General features: G+C 52.2%; 1 protein-coding gene across 5 annotated transcripts in view; it reads left to right on the forward strand.

The window, feature by feature from the left end:
- Gckiii (Germinal centre kinase III) overlaps positions 1–21,661 on the forward strand; it is a 108,856-nt gene that overhangs the window by 60,212 nt on the left and 26,983 nt on the right. For 2 of the 5 annotated variants that reach the window (XM_078176455.1, XM_078176456.1), the window contains exon 2: positions 8,448–9,090. The exons of 2 other annotated variants lie outside the window; for them this stretch is intronic. In XM_078176455.1, the coding sequence (XP_078032581.1) occupies positions 8,788–9,090 (303 nt within the window). In that variant the 5' untranslated portion in view covers positions 8,448–8,787. Of the gene's footprint in view, positions 1–8,447; positions 9,091–15,087; positions 15,240–21,661 lie in introns of those variants that run through there. One more of the 5 variants, XM_078176458.1, reaches the window with a different exon arrangement.

Consider the following 21,661-nt stretch of genomic DNA (forward strand, 5'->3'; position numbering starts at 1 on the left):
ATACTATTCTACATACTAAAACTATATAACGCATGTAACGCGGAGCGTGCACCTGATCGCACGCGACCGTGGCAAATAGGAAATATCATCCGCGCGCAGAGTTTGTAATCTGCGAGCGTCTGGTACCACGAGCCGTTCGCGCGTCGCGTCGCTTGGTAGGACGAAGTCGTCCTGGCTTCGGGAAGAAGGTCCGTTTCGCAAACGCGCGCCGGGATTCGCGATAGTTCTCCGTGCACGGATCCGAGGACTAACTACTTCCAAGGAACGTATGGGGGTTAAACGTGTCTCGTGCAGGACGCACTCGCCGAGATAAGTAAGGTAGTGTGCTTTCTGGCACGGTAGGTTAATTCTCGCGCAGCGGCCGGGGAATATTCAGAGCATAAAACGGCCCGGTGCCTGGTGCTGTGTTTCCTCGACGCGTCTAGGCGAGATGCGGAGTCGAACGAAGGAGACGGAGACGGTGGCGGAGGAGGAGGGGGGACTGCTCGAAATAATTATTTCTCGGCGAAGACGCGGGGGGATCGGTGAGGACGGTGAAAAAGAGAGCGAACCATCGCGCAACCGAAGGAAATGTTCGCGTGGAAAGCTGACGCGCGTTCGCGTAGCTATCGGCGGAGGAAACGATCGGAGAGTCAGCGCCGTCTTTCGGTCGAAAGTCTTAAAAACGTGAGAAGATGCGAGCGCGGAGTTTCGTGGTCCCGGCAGCCTGTGAATTTCCATAGGAAACGAGGGAGGAAGCGTGATCCATGCGGCGCGTCCACAGAGAGAAAGAGAGATAGATAGATAGAGAGATAGATAGAGAGATAGATAGAGAGAGAGAGAGAGAGAGAGAGAGACGCGAGGACTCGGTGGAAATGAGTGAAAGTGGTCGTTACTTAACTGTTCGCCCGGCCGCCGAATGAAAAGCGCTCCATCGCCGCGGACGCCGGTAATTAACCGAGGAAATATTCAAGGATCGCGTTTCCTCTCCGGCCCCGATTCTCTCCGCGGGCTTTAATCGCGCTTTAATCTCCGCGAGGAGGCTCCTCGCCCGTTTAGCAATGCAAAAGCAGCCCCCCGTGTCCCGATGCGCGGCGGCAAGAAAAGCCCACGGGAGAGCGATAGGGAGCCTCGGAGAGCCGAGAGAGAAAGAGAGAGAGAGAGAGAGAGAGAGAGAGAGATGGACCATGGGACCCGCAGTCATTGACGTCCGTTTGAAGTTCCAAAGAAAAATGCCGGGGAACACTGGCGAGCCGCGGGAAAGCAATAAAGCGGACGCTTTAAACCGCCACCGGCCGCTGGACGTTAAACTTTCCACGTGAAATACGACCCTCTCTTTTAGGAGGCTTTTACGCCCGCGTTTTTGCAATTAACCGTAAGAGGAGGCCGACCCCCCCCCCCCTGGCCCCCGCCCCTCCTCCTCCTCCTCCCCCCCTCGGCCAATTACGATCGAAACAGTGTGGAAAGTTGCTTCTTATTGCGGCTGCTTTCCTCGGTCTTCTTTGTACGAGTTTCGACCTAGCAAGTGCCCTTTAACCCTTTGCCGCCTAACAGTCTCGTTTCGATGAGCGCGTTCGTTCCATTATCGCTTCTCCACCCTGGTTCGCGGCGCGCGCGCGAACTCTCTTTCTTATCCGAGAAGCAATTTCTCGGCCAAGTATAGAACGTGCCAGAGCCCAGAGAGTCGGGCGAGTTTTAACCCTTGGCAGAACTCAGCATTCGCTGCCGAGTTACCGTTTCATTTTTTCGCTTTTTAATTTATAAAATTTAGAAAGGAAAACGATAGACAGGTTCGATGAATTTTTGAAGTAACCCGCTCGAACGTTAATGGCGACGATGACTCGTTTAAAGTCGCGCCAGCCACGCGCGAGGCTTTTCTGTCGGACTACCATTGATTGGTGGGAATTTTTCGAATCGATCATAGCGAAGGCGTCGCGCGTTACCTTCCCCGCCGGTGGTATTAAAATGTAAAATGTTCGCTATCGCGAACAGGTTGCCTTTCGAAAGCGGACGCGATCCGGGCGCGCAGGTTTTCGCGAAATGTCACCCTCGTAACCGTCCGGCGGACGACCGGACACGCAGCAGCCGTAGCGAAAAAACGAACGGGTTCTCCGAGAGGGATCGTAGTCGAGCGGCGCAGAAACGAGTTTTGGCTCGGCTCGCGATCCGCGTTTTATCGCGTATCCGCCGCGCCGGTTATCCGCTCGACTCTGCTCGGCAGCGGCGGCTCGCCGGGCGCGTTCGCGCTCACTTTCACTCGGAGCGCCGAGCGGAGAGCCGAGCCGAGTCGAGTCGAGTCGCGCTGCGGAAGGAGAAAAGGGATCGACCTGGCCGAGAGTGGTAGCAGCAGCAGCAGCAGCAGCAGCGTTATATAAATTAGGCGTTCCGCGAGCATGGCCGGCCTCGCGTCGCATCCTCCTTTCAGAAGGCCCGCGCGCGCGCGTCTTTGCCGCGTCCGCTCCGGGCCTTTAGAAAGCTCGCGCGCGGCTTACAGCGCCGAGAGATTGCTTCTCGAGCCCCCGGTGCAATATCTGTCGTGCCACGGCGTGGCGCGGCACCCTTTTGCCGAGCCTAACTCTTCTCGCTAGGCACAGCGACGACGAGGATAGCGAGCAGATAGCCGGGCTCTGTCGCCCCCGATTCCCATCTCCCCGCGGCCGAATGAAAAGTAATTCTCCCGTCTCTCGTGCGGGGAATCGGCTCGAATGGTAATCAGACTGTGCCCGGATAAATCAGGAAACGATATCATTCGCGAGCCAAGCCAAGCCAAGCCGTCTGGTTCTCGGAGCAGCGGGCCCGAGCGAAAGTCACTGACCGATATTCTTTTTATCGCCTCGCGTACGTTCGTGCGCCAATCCTCTCCGCTCCGCTCCGCTCCTCTCCTCTCCTCTCCTCTCCGCTCCTCTCCTCTCCGCGCCGCCGCTCGCCGCGCCTCGCCTCGCCTCGCCGCGTTTGCATTTCCTGCCATTAGAACGTTACACGGCGCACGAAATCCAGCTCGCAGCGTAGAAAAGCCCGCGCGCGGACCGTTCCAGCCAGGGAACAACTCTGCTTCGCCGACGATAACGAGCCCATCGATCTCCTCGGAAACGCCTTATTAACGGACCCCATTGCCGGGAATTAGCAATCACCGACGGCGACGGTCGCCGGCCTTTTCAGACGCTCCGCGACGAAATTCTCGCGATAACCTTTCATCCTTTCTCTGGACGTACAGAGATTCGAAGAGATTCGAAGAGATTCGAAGAGATTCGAAGAGATTCGAAGAGATTCGAAGAGATCTCGCGAGTCATCGATCCTCGCAAAGATCGAACGCCGTTGCTCGCCGCGGTCGGAGAAAGCGGTGTGGCTCTCCGTCGACGAATATCCTCCCGGTCGCGCGTTCGACCGATTCGATCGATCGCTGGCCTCGGTGCAGCAGCAGCAGGTGGCTACCGGTTGGAAAACGCGGATTCTAATCGCGGCGAGCCGAGCCGAGCCGATCCGAGCCGAGCGGAATGCTCTTTCCACGGAGAGGCGGCGGATCCCGTTACACCGCGCCGCGCGCTTCCCCCCGCCCCGCCCCGTTCAAAAGTTACACAAGAAGTTATCGCGTCGTAATATGGGAAGTTTGGAGCGCGCGTGCCAGCTGCGTCGCTGACTCGCGCGCGCGCGCTCGCGAGTCCCGAAACGAATGGAAGCGGAACGATGGAACGAAACAGAAAAAATGGTTGCCCGATTTCGCGGAGGCCGAAACGCCTCTAATTTCCGGCCACGCTTCGTCGTCGTTCGGCGCAGCCGGTGCTCGCGGCACGTAATGAAAGTCGCTAATTTTTTCCAACGATTTTCCCCACCCGACCGCGCGGACAGCTTGCATACAATACTCGCGGCGGCGGCACCGTTCGAAAGAATGCACGAGTTTCGTCCGAGCCTCCATTCCGCCCGTTTCGTTTCGTTTCGTTTCTCTCGCTCCCCGTTAGAAAGGTGTTTCTCTCTGGCCAGGTTGGCGCGCGACAGCAACGATTAAGGGGATTACGCCGCGGCCACGCAGCGACGGAGACACGAGCCACCTCTGTCTCGCTTTCCACGAATTTTCCCGTTATTTTTACATTTTTCACGGCGTCCTTTTTCCCCCGACCGTTCTGTCCCGCCGCGACAGCTCTTTTCTTCTCCGAGAGGGGCGAGCCGGAGGGGCGCGTTTCTCTAACTCCGAACAGCCCTCTATTGTGCCGCGAAACGCGTTCGCCTAATGTCTCCGCCGAGCGGCTCCCGGAAATCCAGCGATTCCCGTTTCTCGGCGAAAACCGAGATGTCTCGGCGCGGCGACCGCGATCGGCGGTTGCTAAGGGAAAGGGTGTAACCGGATAAGGTGGTCCAACGTGTGCTCTCTCTCGTCAAAATGACTTCTGTTTAGACCGTACATTTTTTAACAGACTTTTAACTTTTCTGACCGTGTTCACGGTCTGTGAAAAGTCTGGAAACAGGCGCGTTACTAGAATGAAAATACGAAAGGGCATTACGAAATTAGCATTTTCAGTCATTTGTGATTCACCGATTTATACATAATTTTTTGTGAGAACAATCTGCTAGGCCGATCTCTGCGAAACCACCCTCGCGCAAATTTTCTGAGAGGGTCTAAAGAAAAGTCTATTGTTCCATGACCTAAACAAGAATCGATTTGCTTGGGATGGTCAATATTCGACCAGCTGTCCGACCATACTCTAGTACTCTTCGAGAGTTTCGTCGATAAACGGACTCTTTCTCCGGACTCATTGATTGGCCGAACGATTCCCGCGGCTCGTTTCTTCCGAGATGCTTGGCGCGTCCGGTCGTTAATGGCCGAATCTACTTAGCCGTGAATCACCGATGCTTCCGTTTCGAGTTTTTGCCTTCCCGTTAATCGACGCAAATATCGTTAGCCGTTCGCGGCGGCGGCGGCGAATTCGGGACACGGTTTTCACCGTACCGCCGGCTCGCCTATGAAAACATCGCCGGACCGCTTTCCTTTTCTCGCGAGGAGGGGAGGAGGGGTGGGGGGTCGCGCGACAGAGGACCGTTGACGAAGCCTTTTTCCTAGGAAACCGAGCACGGCCACGAAGGGGATTCCTTTCCCGATTCGATGCGCGCGAGACGCTCGCCGTAAATAGTCAGCGAGCGCGCAGGGCTGCGGGGCCGATCCCACGGCGCGCGTTGTGTCCTAATAAAGCCACGCTTTCGTATCCGCCTACGCGTCACGATTAACAATTAATGCCCGGCCGACGAATGCCAACGTCGCGGCGAGGAGAAGGAAAGCGCGCGTGCATCGTCGTCGGCGCACGTGTGCAGCCCGTCGAGGCCCAATTATTCCGAGTAACGGACGACCTAGGAACGTGTGTGCGACGAGCTCGTTCGCGAAAGAAATCGGCGACGATTTCCTCCCTCCCTCTTCTCCTTCCGCGAAACGTCCTTCCAAAGGCTCCGGGGCAGGTTCGCCGCGAGTTCCTTGAACTTGTCGAGGACGATTAATCCGAAGTACGGCATCCGAGCACGAGCGAAACCGAATTTCGAGGCGCTCGAAATCGAGAGTTCTTCCAGGCGTCGCCGAACTCCGCGAAACAATGCGAAAGTAATTAGAGCAGCGCGGATTATCGTCGGGCGCCGACACGACCGGCGGGGTCCCCCTCGGGGGTTGTTTCGCGCGCGGAGTTGAAAGTCGGGTTCCGGTCGGACGGCTCGCAGACGTCGACGCGACGAGGCCGGCGGCGGGCGGCGCGGTGCAGACGGCATTCGCTGAAACTTTCAATTTATCGGTTCGCGCCTCGCCTCGGCGACTGTTTTGCTTCGCCTCGTTCCGCGGTTCCAGCTTCTTAAACGGCGAAACTTTCCCCCCGCCGCGCCCCGCCGCGCTCCTCGCCGCTCCACGGCCGGAGTCGGAAACTTCGCCTCGCGCTTTGTCCCGCCGTGCGGAATTAATAACGTTTCGAATACTTTGCGTAACTCCCGAGAGCCTCGAGTGGTAATTAAGAGCTGCAGGTCCGCCGTGGAGCTTGTCCGACCGCGGTGGTCGCAAGTTCCACCGCCGCGGGTTGTACCGAGTAGAAAGTCCGGTGCTAATCTTCCGGCAAAAGGACCTGGGAGACGTGGAAGCGTTTCGTAAACCCCGCAAAAACCTGGCTGAAGAAAAAAAGGACAGGGATTTCGAGGAAATTGCCGGAGAATCGACGATCGTGGAAAAGCGTAGCGACCTCTTTGGTCGCTCTTTTTTCTATTTCTCCGTTTCCCTCGCCCGCTTCCCCTCGTCTCGATCGAGGATTATCTGGAGGGCCGAGTTAATCGCCTCGGCTCGGTGATTTAGAGCCGTGGCGGATCGCCGATGGTGCAGCGAACTCGATCTTCTACGCACGCTTCCGCCGGAAGCTGCCACCCTGAAAATTATTCGAGCGTGGCCGATCGGTTGCGTGATCACGGATCGACCTCTCCGGTCCGCTTCTCCCCGGTCTCCCCCCGATCCGTGCTCCCCTCGATCGAAACCCTCGATCCTCCGCTCCCCGTATTTCGAGGATTTTTCTTCCTTTTTGTCCTCCGCCTTCGTCGAACAATTTTCAATCTGCCGATCCGGGCCCGGTCTGTGCTTTGCCAGCCCGCGGGACCATTACTCGGACAATCTACGAGGCAGATCGGCGGTGGACGACGTTGATAGATCGAGAACGGCGTCGACTCATTACGCTGAATATTCATCAGGGGCGAAACCTCTTTGCCCAATGAATTTAAATCGAACCCGGCGCAGGAAAAGGGAGGACCGAGGGTTTTGCGAGTTCCTCGAAATGATCCGCGGTAGATCGGAATACCGATCTTGACCCGTTCGATGAAAGATGCTTCCGTGCTTTTAGCCGACCCTCTCTCTCTCTCTCTCTCTCTCTCTCTCTCTCTCTCTCTCTCTCTCTCTCTCTCTCTCTCTCTCTCTCTCTCTCTCTCCCTCTCTTTGTGCTCCTCTCGTGGCATGGCCAGTATGCCGCGTCCGCTCCGTGATCGATATTCCGTTCACGTGCCAGCGCAAACAGAAATCCAATCCGATCGCGCCTGCATCGAATCTTGCCCTCGGCTGACCCAGATTATTATCTCCGTCGGCGCTCCTATTTTTATTCGGCCTGCCGCGAGCGCGCGCGCGCGCGCGGTGCTTGGCACTGAACTTGCACCGTTTTAATTAAACACCGTCCACTTTGCGCCCGCGCTGCCCCGTCGATCGGCCGGCAGGAAATCCGCCGGCTAACGCGGCGGCGGCGATCGGCACCGAAATTACGGCGGCCTCGTTTCTTTCATCGGCCATGGAAATCTCGCAAGCCGGTAGCCGACGTCGATGTAAACTTTCCACGTAACATCCAGCCGTCGTAACTTTCGACGATTTTACGATCGATGATCCCGAGTTTTATGGCTCGTCCTCCCGAGCCATCGCGCGCACCGTTTCGGCTCGAAGCCGTTTCTCGCTTCTCCTCGAGCGGACGCGATTCCGCGGGCCCGAGAGCCGCTCCTTTCTTTCTTTCTTTCTTTTGTCTCGACTCCTCTCTGGGTGACTTGCGGGCGGCAAAGGGGACAATGGTTCCGCGAACGGTCTGCTGGCTCCGCGACGGTCGGAAACCGGGAACCAAAGGGCGCCGATCTCGGGCGAGAGAGCGATCCGATGGCAGCCGGTTTTCCGAGCGGATAGCCCCAATTTTCCTCTTTCTCGGCCGCCCGAAAGGCGAGACCGGTCTTCCGGATTGCTCGAGAGGCCCTCCGGTCCCGGGGAGAACGATTCATAGTTGCGCCGTGGCTGTTGGTCGGCCGCGAAACAACCGTGCTCGTCGAGTCTCCTCTTCTCGAGTTCGTCTCTCCGGGCATTATTTAAGAACGCGTCGGATGGTCGCGAGAGGGATCCTCCGCGTAGAAAATGCGATCACGCGCAGCATTTTGCTACGGTAAAAATAGACGCATCGATATCGATGACAATCCGGGTCAGCCGGGAACCGAGAGAGATCGATCGCGTAAGGACAGGAGGCTCTCGCAGAAATTCGACGCACGGGCACGCCGCGACACGCGGCTCGGCGGGCTACCGCGAAAACCGCGCGCGGCCGTTTCGATGGAAATCGCGTGACCGCTTCGGCGAATCGCGCGCGTCGTGACGTGCCGAGACGCCCACGCGCTCGTTAATCTTCCGTCCGCCGGTCAGGTTGCCCGAAGAATATATACCGCGAAACGAATTTTATTAGCGCCCGACGGCGGCGTTGATCTCTTCATCAGCCACGATTTAGCGACAGCTCGTTCCACGGTCTCTCGCGACCGTGAGTAATAACGACGCCGCCGACTTTCCGACGAAATAACTCGCAACCGAACAACTCGCAAAAATCCGAACTATCTTCTAAACCGCGGAGCGCGAGACGCGCTTCGGAACTTTAGAAATTAGTTCGGAACTGGCCGCGTGGTATGCGGGGTGTCCCCGCGTAGTGGCCAAGTTTTCACGTGGGAATCGATCGCAGGGACACCTCGCGCACACCGTAAACCCAGGCGGAGCGGCTAAGGAAAAGTCGAATGGTGGCAGCAGAGGCGAACCGCGATGCAGAGTGAGGCAGCGGGCGGCTAAACTCGAAGAAGTTTACGTTGTGCACGGTGTCAGAAGAAGCGTGTGTGTGCGTGCAGTGCGCCTCTCGCGGACCGAAATCATCCCCAAATGCTCGCCGGGGGCGGGAAAGAGGCGCATCAGGCCTTCACCGTAGCGGAACGTTGACCCAGCGGTGGTGAGATCGGCGGCCGCCGCCTTGCTCGGATTTCACGGGGACAAAACACGCGGCGTGAATCGCGCGAACCGCGCCGGCAAAAATGCGAAACGGCGGTCAGCCGCAGCAGACGGCGGTAATGGCACCGCCGCACCTAAACGGCTCCGCGCAATTCGTTTCCGGCGGTTACGTCGGCTACGTGCCGCGCCAGGCCTGGGGGCAATTTCAAGGGGCGCAGCATCCGAGGAACACGGCCAGGCCTCTGTCGCATCCGCCGCCGCCGCCGCCGCCCTCCAGAAGGGAGAGCCAAAGACCGCCTCCTCCCTCCGGGAACGGTTCTGCCAACCCTAAGAGCACGTCCCTTCCGCATACCAGGCACGGGACAAACAGGAGCACCACCCCCTCGGTGAGTTTCCCCGCTATCCCTGACACCTACCCTCTCTCTCACTCACTCACTCTCTCTCTCTCTCTCTCACTCTCGATCGACGCCCTCAAGACTTTTTCGCCGGTCATAATCTCCCTAAGGACTTTAGGGCCTGCTGCTCCCCGTCTCCGCCAAGAACCCCGGAGGCTCGCGGAAATACACGGGTCGTTTCGAATGCGGGTGTCCGACGTACCCTACTCGAGAAACCTATTTGGACACCCTTCGAAACACTTCGAAACACGGTGTCACCTTTCAAACCGAACCAAGCGACTTGGATCGTCTTTACACGAAAATTTAAAAAACACGTTTTCTACACTTTCGACAATTAACCCCTTGCACTATTACAACGATAAAGATTTCTCGTAATAAAGATTTCATGCAACATCTGCTAAATATGAATATTATTCATTTATTCTAAATCGAAATGAAATTGAGATCTTTTGTTCTTGAAGTCTAGAAACGGAAGTGAATAAAGACAATGTAATAGACAAAAATTATCTAATCTTATTAACGAAAATACTAAGGACAAATGAGTGGCAATCAACGCACCGTGAAAGGAGTCGTAGTACAAGGGGTTAACTGCAATATTAACCCTTTGCACTCGAATGGCGACTCTAAGGCGTCACTAAAATTGCTCTGGTACTATTGGAATGTTACGTGTATCACCCACAATTCGATATTTGTGCATGGGCAGAAACAAATCAATGTTCTTAGAAGAGATGGAAATTAAGATAGGAAAATATACACCTCGTATAAGTGCTTGGCCTTGCGAGGCACAAACATAACAGTTTCGAATTACGAGGGGACCCGTGTTTACTTTTCGGGGTTCCAAAAAGGCCACGGTCAGCCGCAGAAAAACATCTGCAAAGAAAACGCCGTAGAACAAAGTTTCTTTTATATTAAAACTATACCTTAGTTTAAACGTATTTAAATACCCATTTCCAATAGTTACGTTCCAAAATCATTTTTATAACAATGAGGTTCCGATTTAAAAAATTGTTGAGTAGTAGAACTGTTGCTATGAGGTACAAGAAACAATGTCATGTGTATAAAATAAATGTTTTGTAAAATGGAAATATTATGAGCCAGGAAAATGATTTCACGTTTACAATGAAAATGTCTTGGAGGGCAAGGGGTTAAGGGAAAAATATTTAGTTCGACCATCTAAAAAGAATTCGAGTCGTTTAACACAGTTTTAAGAAAGTAATTGCGCCTCGAACGTAATTTGCGCAGGTTTCGAGGGAAAGCCCTCGAGGTCGGGTCCGCGGTTCTTCCCGAGAAAGGTATCGATCACCCGAGATTTATAGGTCTCCGATTGGAAGGTTGGGAGGCACAGGGAGGAGGCTCACTTTCGAGCGGAGTCCCTCGGGCGGAGAGCCACAGTCGAATCTTTCCGCGTCGAGTGGACCGCGACGGTGGTCTCTAAGAGAGCGCGATTAAAGGTTAATCCATCATCCTCGGGACCGCGGGTCGGACTAGTTTCGGCTGTCGAGGGTCAATTGGACGATCGCGTGGAAAAAAGCGAAGGAGGACGCCGAGCGTCGTCGTCGTCGTCGTCGTCGGAAGAGAAAGAGAAAGGCGAGGGAACGGAATCCTCTTATGCGTCGCGGGTATCTAGGAAAGCGCGCCGTGGAATACCATATGAGGCTTAAAGTCACCCGTGACGGAATGCCACCGAATCTACACGGTGTCCCGCTTGTATTCTCCGCGGCCGCTTCTCACGTCGGTCTCGCTTCTCCGGGGCCGCTTTGAAAATCTAAACGAGATGGACAGACAGACCCCGTTCGGCTGTGCCCCGCATTCCTTGGCCGTATTATCTTCGTGCGAGCAACTTAGAAGGTTACTTCGTAAATCGATAATCTAAAAAAATTCTTGCGCACTGGGTCGGCTACGGGAGTCGCGGCACTTAGTAGGCCATTCAGCTTGGTAATTGAATTTGCCTCGACTCGGTGAACCGGAGTTGTACAAAGCGACGACAACGGCGACGACGAGGACGGCCGACGCGCTACCAGGTACATACTCTCGAAGATTGATGGACGTAGAATTTCGGGGGAAGGGCGAAGCCTGATCTGGTCTCTCACGGCGAGAATACAAAGAGGGAGGGGGAGGAGAGTTATCGGGCACCGTTTTGGTACCGCGTCAGCTTTCCTGGCAAGCGCGAGCAGCAGCAGCAGCAGCAGCAGTTCTCCGGTGCTGTTTAAGCAGACTGTGTGTGCCTCGAAGCCTTGAGATTGACATCGACTCGCGCGCACGCGGTGAGAATGCGATAGGGCCCCGGCTCTCCGGCGGCGGCGGCGGCGGCGTAGAGACCTGTTTTCACCGAGTGGAGCTTCGCTCAACCCCAACCTCAGAGTCCCGTAGGCAACCGGAGACGCGCCGTGATGCTAGAAAGTGGTCGCGGTGTCGCGTTTCGAGCAATTCGATCGAACGCCTCGGCCCGGCCCCGCCACCGAGAAATAGAAGGGAAAGACGCGGCGGCAGGCTTGCGGTCGCCCAGGCAAGCGATACCACCACCCCTCTCCGTTTTCCCCGGCACGAAAGGGCGGCTCTCGCGCGAATCGACGGATTCGGTTCGCGGATCGCGACCAAATCGGTCACTCGGAGGGAGGCCCTCGGTCCGCGAGCCGATCGATTAAAGTCGCGACCGGTAGGACGGCAATTATGCCGGGGGCAAGCGTCTTTTTCAAGCGTTCCGCCGCGCGTAATTGGAAAGCTAGCTTCGACAAAGAGAGGACGACGACAAAAGAACGTCTTATAGAGATTATCCCGGTGCAGCAAGGAAATACCGGTGTAACAGGATTCTCGAGGACCGTAACGTCTCTCGAGGAGAAGACGGTCCCCCTCTCTCTCTCTCTCTCTCTCTCTTTCTCTCTCTGTGTACGTTCTCGTGCGCCCGCGAGTGCGCTTTTTTTCCTATCCTCTTTCGTACAAGATCGAGCGAGGCCAGTGCAAGGTCGACCCTCGACGTTGCTGGCTCGCTTGCCGCGTGCCCAAAAAGATTATTTTTTCGACGGCGACGAGAGCACGGCGGCGCGAAGGGTCCTCGGAGAAATTCCAATACTCCGAGAGCCCAAAATAAACGGTCTCGAGCCTCGCCTTTCCTCGCGAGGAAACCCTTTGCACTCCGCTGTCCCCTCTCAGGGGACATTGAAATTCTAGCATACCACTCAGCTGTCCCCTCTCAGGGGACATTAAAGTTTATTAGTGATTACGGGGAATTGAGTTATTTCAGCGCAACTTTTTGAGACATGCATGTTTGTCTGAAGTTTCCTTTTGAAATGGCACAAGAAATCAAATTAAAATATTGTAAAATTACTAAGTATAAACAAAAACTGTAAGCGGGTTTTGTGTCAGACGAGAACGTGAGAGGCGTGCTCACGACGGTCCGAGCATCTGTCAACGCCACTTGAAAAGAGCGATAAGGAGAGTTCGTAGAAGAAAGGTCGGCATGCGAACATAGCACGCACTGTATAGTGAGATTTATAATTATAAATAAACAAGTCTAAATCTGGAGGAAAAGATTTTCAAAGCCGAGCTCAGTCTGGTTTGAAGTTTCGAGCAGAAACACAGATCTAACGAGTGAGAAAATCGGAAAAGTGATTCTTTCTTAGTGAAAAATTGTTTGGTGAAAGCTATTTTGGTAAATATTATCTTGTGAATTAGTAATAACAATAAGAAATTTTCAACCCATGTATTTATTCATATTTTTTATTAGAGCAATGGCAAAGCGTCCAACCACGACTGAGTCTTATGACACAAGTAGTAGTGAAGATGACCTCCAGATAGACTTATATACCGACATGTTAGAAAGACTAACTGTAGGACAAAACGACAGCAGTGATAGTGATATCGTTCCACGAAGAAGGCGACGAAGAGTTCGCATAGATAGCGACAGTGATAAAAGTAGGACGGAAGAAAACACACGGCAACAGGACAACGTATCGTCAAGTGAAGAGTGGGAGGATATTACTGAATCGGACGTTCCCTCAGCCACAATAAATTTTGATTTACATGAAGAAATAGCCGGACCACAGGTACCAACTAACATAAAAGAGCCCATAGACTACTTTACACTATATTTTACTGAAGAATTAGTAAACAGCATAATAAAAGAAACCAACAATTATGCCAAAGAAGAAATTGGAAAGAAACAGCTTTCACGAAAGTCAACTTGGCACAAGTGGTACGATACCACCAAAGAAGAATTTTTAGCATTCATTGCCGTCATCCTGAATATGGGATTAATTCAGCTCCCCAACATCCAAGAATACTGGTCTACTGCTGACACTAGTAGAATCCCTTTTTTTCCGGAAACATTTACCAGGTCCAGATTTCTGCAGATATTTTGGATGTTACATTTGAAGAAACCAACGCAAGGAAATGCAACGATAAGAACGCGTATTCAAAAAGTCAGCAACTATTTAGAATATATAGATGGAAAATTCAGACAATATTTCATACCAAATAAAGCAGTCGCTGTGGATGAATCAATTGTAAAATTCAAAGGCAGAATAGCATTCATCACCTATAATCCGAACAAGCCAACAAAGTGGGGTATACGCATATATGCGCTGGCGGACTCAAGAACAGGATATTTATTCACAATACTTCCATACTATGGCAGCATAACTTCAGATAATATATCCCGGCCGAATCTTCCAGTAAGCACAAGGATTCCGCTACATTTATACAAGAAATTATTAGACAGAGTTCCTGGTGCAAAAGGATACCACATGTTCACCGACAGGTACTATACCAGCATCCTTTTAGCGGAAGAATTGCGAAAGATGAAATGTCATCTTACTGGCACTATAAAAATCAATCGAAAAGGCGTACCGCCACAAATAAAAAAACCAAAATTTTCAACAAATAAAACAGTTGCATACAGGAAAAATAATACTACGCTTCTTGCGTGGAAAGATAAAAGAATTATTACCATGCTCACGAATTATTATAACACTCAACTACAATCTACCCACAGAACATTACGCAGTGGTAATGTCGTAACAGTGAATAAGCCTGAAATGGTTTTAGAATATACGGCAAATATGGGTGGTGTGGATCGTGCGGATCAATACACTTCGACGTATTGTTTCCTCCGTAAATCGTTGAAATGGTGGAGAAAACTATTTTTTGGGGGGTTGGAAATGTGTGTGATAAACTCATACATCATATATCGAATCTCAAAACAAACAAATAATGAAACGCCAATGACACACCACAAGTTTGTGAAAACACTAATTAACCAATTGAGGGGCGATTTTCGTGTGTCAAGAACGCGCCCATCCACATCTTCTGCGGACAATAGATTAGATAATAAATTGCATATTCCAGATGTGGGACGAAGAAAACGAGACTGTATAGTATGTTCTAACAGGAAATCATCTGGTAGCAGGCAACAAACAAATTATTATTGTCGAACATGCAACAATCAGCCCGCAATGCATATTGGGGAGTGTTTTAAAATTTATCATACTCTGCAAAATTATAAACAATAAAATATTGATTTTTTTACAAATAAACATTCCTCGATCTCAACCAAATCATATAAGACCAATATCATTATAATACGTTACTTAGTTCCAAAATTATAATAAATAATACGAGGGTTTGTAAATGGACGTTTCTGCCGTAAAGTGGCGCTGAGTAGCTGGTAGCCAATGTCCAAAATCGTTCGGAGTGCAAAGGGTTAATTATTATTATATATAATATAATATAATAATCATAATTATTATTGTTATTTGATCAACGAAAGCGATCCTCGACGCTACGATGGTATGCGACACCTTGACGCAGAGGTAGTCGATTTAAACGGAGTAAAAGAAAAAGACAAAAGATGATACAGTGAATGATAAGATACAATGGAAGATAAAGCGAGCGATTCAGACGGATTATCAAGGAGGGGGGAGTCGAATTGCGACGATAACAGAGATTTTAAAGACGTGGACGAGCGGCGAAATGAGGCTAGTATGTGGCGACACTGGGTCGAAATAAAGAGGAGTCGCGTGAAAGAGTCGTATGGCGTTATTGCGTGTGGATAAATTCAAGCTCGATTCGTTGAGAGTGCACCAAGTGGAGGGGCCGTCAAGATCATGTTGCAAAAGTGTTGTGGCATCGTCAACATCTTCAAGGTTATCAGCGTACAATAAAAATTCAGAGTGAGAAAACAAACGAGTGCAGGAAATTCTCTCGAATTGATAGTCTGCCTTCTACACGCAGATGGATTATGAACGGATATTAAATATTCGAATTTCGCGGCTTGGTTATATATGTCGACGATAGGCATTTCAGAGAATTTCCTGTAAACAAGAACCAATTATAAACCAATCGTAAAGCCCTCGGGGAGGCTGGAAAAAAATGGAGATCGATCTCCGGCAACCGGTCAACGATCGTTCGAACCGCGAATAAAATCGAGGATTGTCTCGAAAAATCGTCGGACCAGCCGTTCGTTGGAGCCGAAGGCTGGCAGGGTTTTACGAGGGCGCTCTTCTTCCTCGAGGTACGGTTTCAATCTTCGAGGAGCAGTCGTTACCGCATTCTGCGCGCGATTGAGCATAATCTATCGTTCGCCGGCATACGTAAGCGAAGAGTAAGCGAGATTCCCGCGAATGGTATCGCGGGTCCGTGGTGCTGCCCGTGCGTCGCATCGGCAAACGGCCTGCGCGCCAGGCGAACACGTGTTCCGTTAGTTAGACGGTGGTGGCCGGCTGTGTTGCGACGTCCGACGATTCGTCGACCAGCGGCTCCGCGGACGCCCTCCCGGTCTTTCCCTGCGATATTAACGCTTTCTAGGATAACTGTTCGTCGACGCGGTCCGACACGTACGGATAGGAACGAGGCGCGAAGCGACGATCGATCGAACAAGTTTCTACGGCTTGTTCCGAGCCGCGACCGCAGACCACGGTCACGCGTACGCGCGCCTGAAATCTGGGCACCGTCTCCGAGCACGTCGCCGCTCGACTCCATTCTTCTGCGAGAGCTCCGGACATCGAACGCTCTGCGATCGCCGTAATTGCGTAATTGCCGGCTCAGACTGTTGTAACGAGCACAGCGCGTGGCGATTACGCGAGAAAAAGGTGCAGCGCTTTGTAGGAATTTCTCGGGGAATTTGTTGGAAAATTGTAGGAAGGTACAGAGAACAATGTTGAAAAATATATATATATATATATATACTATTTTTACGTTGTATGAGTTAATATTTTCTTGGACCATTTCTGCTATTATTTCAAGAAGGGGTGACGATTGAACGGTGTTTTATAATTAGCACACGGATTTTATGCATTTATAGCAGAATTAATTCTTCTTAGAGAATTAAAAAAACGCTGTCCTATTATTTTCTACTCTTTCTTTCTACTGAGTGATTAAGAAATGTCTCTGCAGCTTCAGGTATCATGCTATCGGGTATCGTCGGGCTCGAATATCGACACGCAACTGTTCCAAAAATGCGTGCAACGCGATCCAAACACGGCGAGAGCGTGGTGGTCAGGCTCGCGCTCGGCCGTGCCCACGGGGCTGCATTCTAAAAGCGGTATCCCGATTCGGTCGGGACGTCCGGAGTCCTGCCGGGACAAAATTAAGCGCCGCGTCATCCTCGAGAGGACCCGGAGTCCGCGGAACGGATCCGCGCGCGGTAGTACTTTCTTCGGTCGCCCGTCCTTCGGAAGCTAATAAATGCAGTTATGCCCGGCCCCCAGAAATGCAGTTCTCCTTGGCTCCTTTCTAACTGATGACACGTGACGTCAGACGCCGGCCAGCGCAATGAAAGCGCGTACAATCGATCGAACAGATCGATCCGATCGATCGCGCACGGGTTCCCTCGGTTCTTGATTAGACGGCCGACGCGATCCGCTCGCGGCGGGCAGCCTCGCGCGCCGCGATTGCGTAAGCGCGCGATCGCGCATCGACGACCCGCCGTTTCTCACGGTTTTATCGGTCAGGCGAAAGCCCCCGTGCTCGACAAATTTCTGCCCCTATTTAGAAAGATCGGATTCCGAAAAGCTCGGCTCAATTCGAGGACTCCGCGTCTATGAAAGGTCTTCGGGAGCGATTCCGCACGCTCGGCGATGAAAAACAATCGGCGAATACCGGGACGCGTGAGGAGAGCGAATTGAGAGAGAGAGAGAGAGAGAGAGAGAGAGAGAGAGAGAGTCGCCGGTCTCTCCGGAAAGGAGAGCGCTAAAACTCGGCGGGAATAAAATCGATAGCCTGTAAATTCATCGAGGCGTTTGAGACGCTCTCGATCGGCGTGGACAGCGTCGTCGGCGCGACGAAATTTGCAAAGCAGATTTCCCCGCATTTTCGTCGACCGGCTGTCGCGCGGCGTCTCCCCGTTCCACCTTCCTCTTCTCTCTCTCTCTCTCTCGCGTCTAGTTTCAACCACGCATCCCTTTGTTCGCAATCTGGCTGGCCACCGGTACCACGCCAGCCTTCTCCTATCCGCGTTATTTTCCTCGCGGGACTCGCAAACAGCGGATCCTAAAACAGAGAGAAGAGAGACTCGGTCTGTTTATCGACGTTTTCAACTCCCGCAGGGACGCTTCGGCGTTCCCGAGGAAACGACGGCCCGCTTGCTCCACCGATCGGACGCCGTTGTCTTTTCCGTGGGAGCCCCGATAATTTTCTCTCGGGAAGATTCCGCAAAGATTTCCGCCACCTGAAACGCCACGGGAGCGCGAATTCCCTCCTGGTTTTTGCGAAGGAATTAGTCGGAGAGCGGGTCGCGCTCGTCGGGGCTCTCCGAGCGGAGAAAACGGAATCCCTCGAGGAATTTTTTTTAGTTAAATACCCTGGCCAGAGTGCGGCGGAAGGAGGGGCCTCGGCCTAGTTGATGGTTCGAGTCGGCGGAGACCAGAGATCGCCGGGACTTAACTTTCCGATCGCGTTTCCCGCGGAGGAATCAATTGGTCCGAAAACACTGTGGGCGAGAGAGAGAGAGAGAGAGAGAGGGAGAGCGGATCGAGAGCTGAAAGAGGGTGGCAGTCTTCAAGGCTGAGGGAGAATTAAATTTCTGAAATAGTAAATGGACTGGAAATATTTTTCTCTTGCCTCGTAATACAGGAACGTTCATCTACTATTTAACACGTTGAGCGCCGCGTGACCCAAATATAAGCGGCACTAATTTCTGACCAATCTTGAGAATTCATTTTTATTATAATATATTTGAACAACGTGAATTCAACTAGAATGTTCCAAACGTGAAAGAGAGAGTTCTAATGCAAGCTCGTATCACAAACATCGACTTTCTAGTTTCGCTTTAATGAAATAAATTGCTTTAATTATGTAGGGATTTTAGTGGTCGATTGTCGGCACTGAGCGTGCTAACCCTTTGCACTCGAAGTCATTTCAACTGGAAATCTGAAGTAATTTCTCTGGCTTATAGTACTTCCACTTGATATAACACAGTGCATTTTATGCATACGTAATTGATTCTCGTCGTTCGTATTAATGTAACATAACCTAAAGAAATTTTAAAATGGAAACTTTATCAGTACAGAGATTATTTTGCAACGTAAATAGAAGAATTTTATGTGAGGCACCACTCGTGTGCAAAGGGTTGAACAATCAATTTCTCCCCATCCCCGGCGATCTCGGTCTTGGATCTCTCGGCCTCGGTGCGGAGAGGAAAAAAATTGGGGCGGACAACCTCCGAGCGGCCTGGATCCCCCTTCCGTTTCTTTCGTACGTAAACCGCTGTCGTTACGGCGATTAGAGCCGGCCGTTACTCGTGTTTCCGGGTGCCAAGAGGGAAGAGATGAAAAACCGAGGAATCGCGCGACGGCGAGAGAAGGGAATTGGCTGCGCTTGCAGCGGACAGAAGGCGCTGAGGAGAAGGAGGAGTAGGGGGAGGAGGTCTAGGAAATGGTAGGCAGAGGAGGAGGAGGAGGAGGAGGGGGAAGGCGCGCGGGGGCTGTCGTGTGATGTTGGTGCAGCAGAGTCGAGAGGCGGCAGGAACATCTTAGCCCCTTTTCCCGTCTGCTCGTCGGCCGTGCGCTGCATGGAACTCACGACACAAATTATAATTAGCGGGTGTCAGCGGCACAGAGAGCGGCGGAGAGGGTCGGGGGGCACGTAGGTAGTTAAAGCGCCGACAAGGGGGTGCTGGAGAACGCCGCTCCGCGTCGCGCCTCCGCCGCGTCGGCTGCCGCCGTTTCTTCGCCGTTTTCGCCCGATTCTTCGTCGCTTTCGCCCGTTTCTCGACCCGATCTCCACGACCCGATCTCCTCGCCCGATAGCCGCGCAATCGAAGGACAAACACACCGGAAACAGGACTTTTACCTCGGGATTAATCGAAAGGAGCCACTCCGGAGCATTTCGAATCCCGCGAATTCACCGACGCGGACGTAGACGCGCGCTCGTTGGCTAATGGAGGCTCGCGGCGGCAAAAAGCGTGATTAAAAGTTCCTATCGCCTCTCTGTTTCGTTCGAGGGACGCTCCGCAGTCTCTCTCTCTCTCTCTCCCCCGTCCCCCTTCCAGATATTAACGAAGTTCCGTCCCCCTCGCTTCATTTATCCGGGTTTTATCGCGTTACTCGCTCGAGAGAAAACTTCCGGGGAGAAGAACGGAATTAGGTGCGGGCGTTTAGATGCCTCTCGGCCCCCTCTGCGCGCGCCGCGAACCTCTTCTTGCCGGAACTTGCCCGTCGCCTTGTAAGAACCAAGTTTGTTGCACGCCACCCGACGGAATATTCCATGAGGAATCTCCGGCTTTGCTCGGGCCCACGGTCCGGTGGTCGGTGAGCATCCACGCAGGAATTTGTTCCCTCATTTATTTATTTAAGAGGAAAAAGCCGCATCATAGGCAGGGGAGATTTCGGCATCAAATCCGCAGTCTACTCATTTGAATCTTAACCCTTTGCACGCCGTTGTCCCCTCTTGATGATATGACTAAACATTAAAGTTTCTCAGCGATTTCCAACTATTTCTCGATGTCTACAAATTCATGTAAATCGAATATTATTATAATAATATTATATATACATATACGTGTAATATATTATCGTTTTATAGTCTGTTTTATGTCGGAGGGATTTTTTTGGAATAATTTAACTAAATTTGTTTCTCCGTAAGTAAAAGTTCTATATTGTAATCGGTATTCTTATAACTACAATAAGAACAAAATTTATAAATTACCTGTAAGTAAAAGAAACGACAATTAAAGTTAATTATTCGCCTCTCTTTTATCAACACTTTGTTTATGATTATTAATTAGTTTACTATTTCTCTCCACGTGGCAGCTGCTCAATCTATTGCTCAAGCTATTGTTTAATCCCCGGCGAGACATCTAGCGGCATATATTGCGCGCGCCACCTTTAAAGGGAGTACATGCTCCTTACATACATATACACATATGTAACGTATACTATATAATAATATAAATGTTCATAAGCGCTGGTAGGTAACCTGGTAGGTTAACACTCATAATCCTTCTAGCACGAATCGGTTATCTGAATAAAATAAATAAGCAGCGATCCGAGCGAGAGATTTGCTATCGATCTCGAAGTTAATCTAGGGATCCTATTAATAGAATCATCTTCGTCATCTTTGGCAGTTGTACACGCTTGGAAGCCGCGATTCGAGGTTCTCGGAAGTTAATGAAGTTTGCCGGCCGCACGGCCAGTGAATAATACCAGCGCGTGGTCGGACAATTAGCGTGGAAGTCTGTGCTCCATCGGGCAGGCGGCCGTGTTGTTGCCTGCCTGCCGGGGCTGGACCGGCACGCGGGTCACAGGAGGACAGGACAGGGCAGGGCTGGGCTGGGCACGGTGCGCCGGGCAAATGTGATTCTGTTACGGTGCTCGCCGAGAGATAGAGAGAGAGAGAGAGAGAGAGAGAGAGAGAGAGTAACCAGAATGCTGATGGACAAGTTGCTCGGTCGAAAACCGAATTATCCGTCGGCCTCGCGTCGAAAGGCTCTCGCCCGCGCGCCGCGTTACGCTCCGCATGGCTGCCGACCCAGTTATGCCCGCGCGGCCGATGTTATATAATTGACAGAGCGATACCGCCATCGAGCAATTAATGCCTTCCAGCTCGGGGTCCCATTGTGTGAAATCACTACCGGTGCGCGGCCGCCGGATAAAACTAGGCCGTTCGAGCGTTCGTTTTCGCTGCCGAGCCGCGCGGAGTCGGAGCCGGGTCCCGGAGCCGCCGCCGCCGCCGCCAGGAGGATAAACAAATTCAGACGTTTACGCGCGACCGGGAATAAATAATGGGCCAATAAACGTTAACGGGACTCGAATATTTTCGCGGGGAACTGGCCCGGAGGGAAGGGGGCGCGCGCGGACGGGATTCCATCGGGGGCCTGGCTCTCTCGGTACACCCGGTAGACGAGCGTGTTAATTAGGATCCGAGTCTCTCTCTTTCCCTCTCTTTCTCTCGTATTGCGCGCGGTTCCACGACAACGACGAAGACGTGTCTGAAAGCCGCGGACGTGTCCAAACAAGCGCATATATCTTCGCGCACGACGCCGCTGCCAACTTCCTTACGCTGCCTTCGGGCTTTCGCAACGTGACAGGTCTATTTTAGCGACCGTTCCCCGCTCGTTTTCCAACTCGGT

This window comes from Augochlora pura, chromosome 3, assembly GCF_028453695.1.
Source record: "Augochlora pura isolate Apur16 chromosome 3, APUR_v2.2.1, whole genome shotgun sequence".
Classification (NCBI taxonomy): Eukaryota; Metazoa; Arthropoda; class Insecta; order Hymenoptera; family Halictidae; genus Augochlora; species Augochlora pura.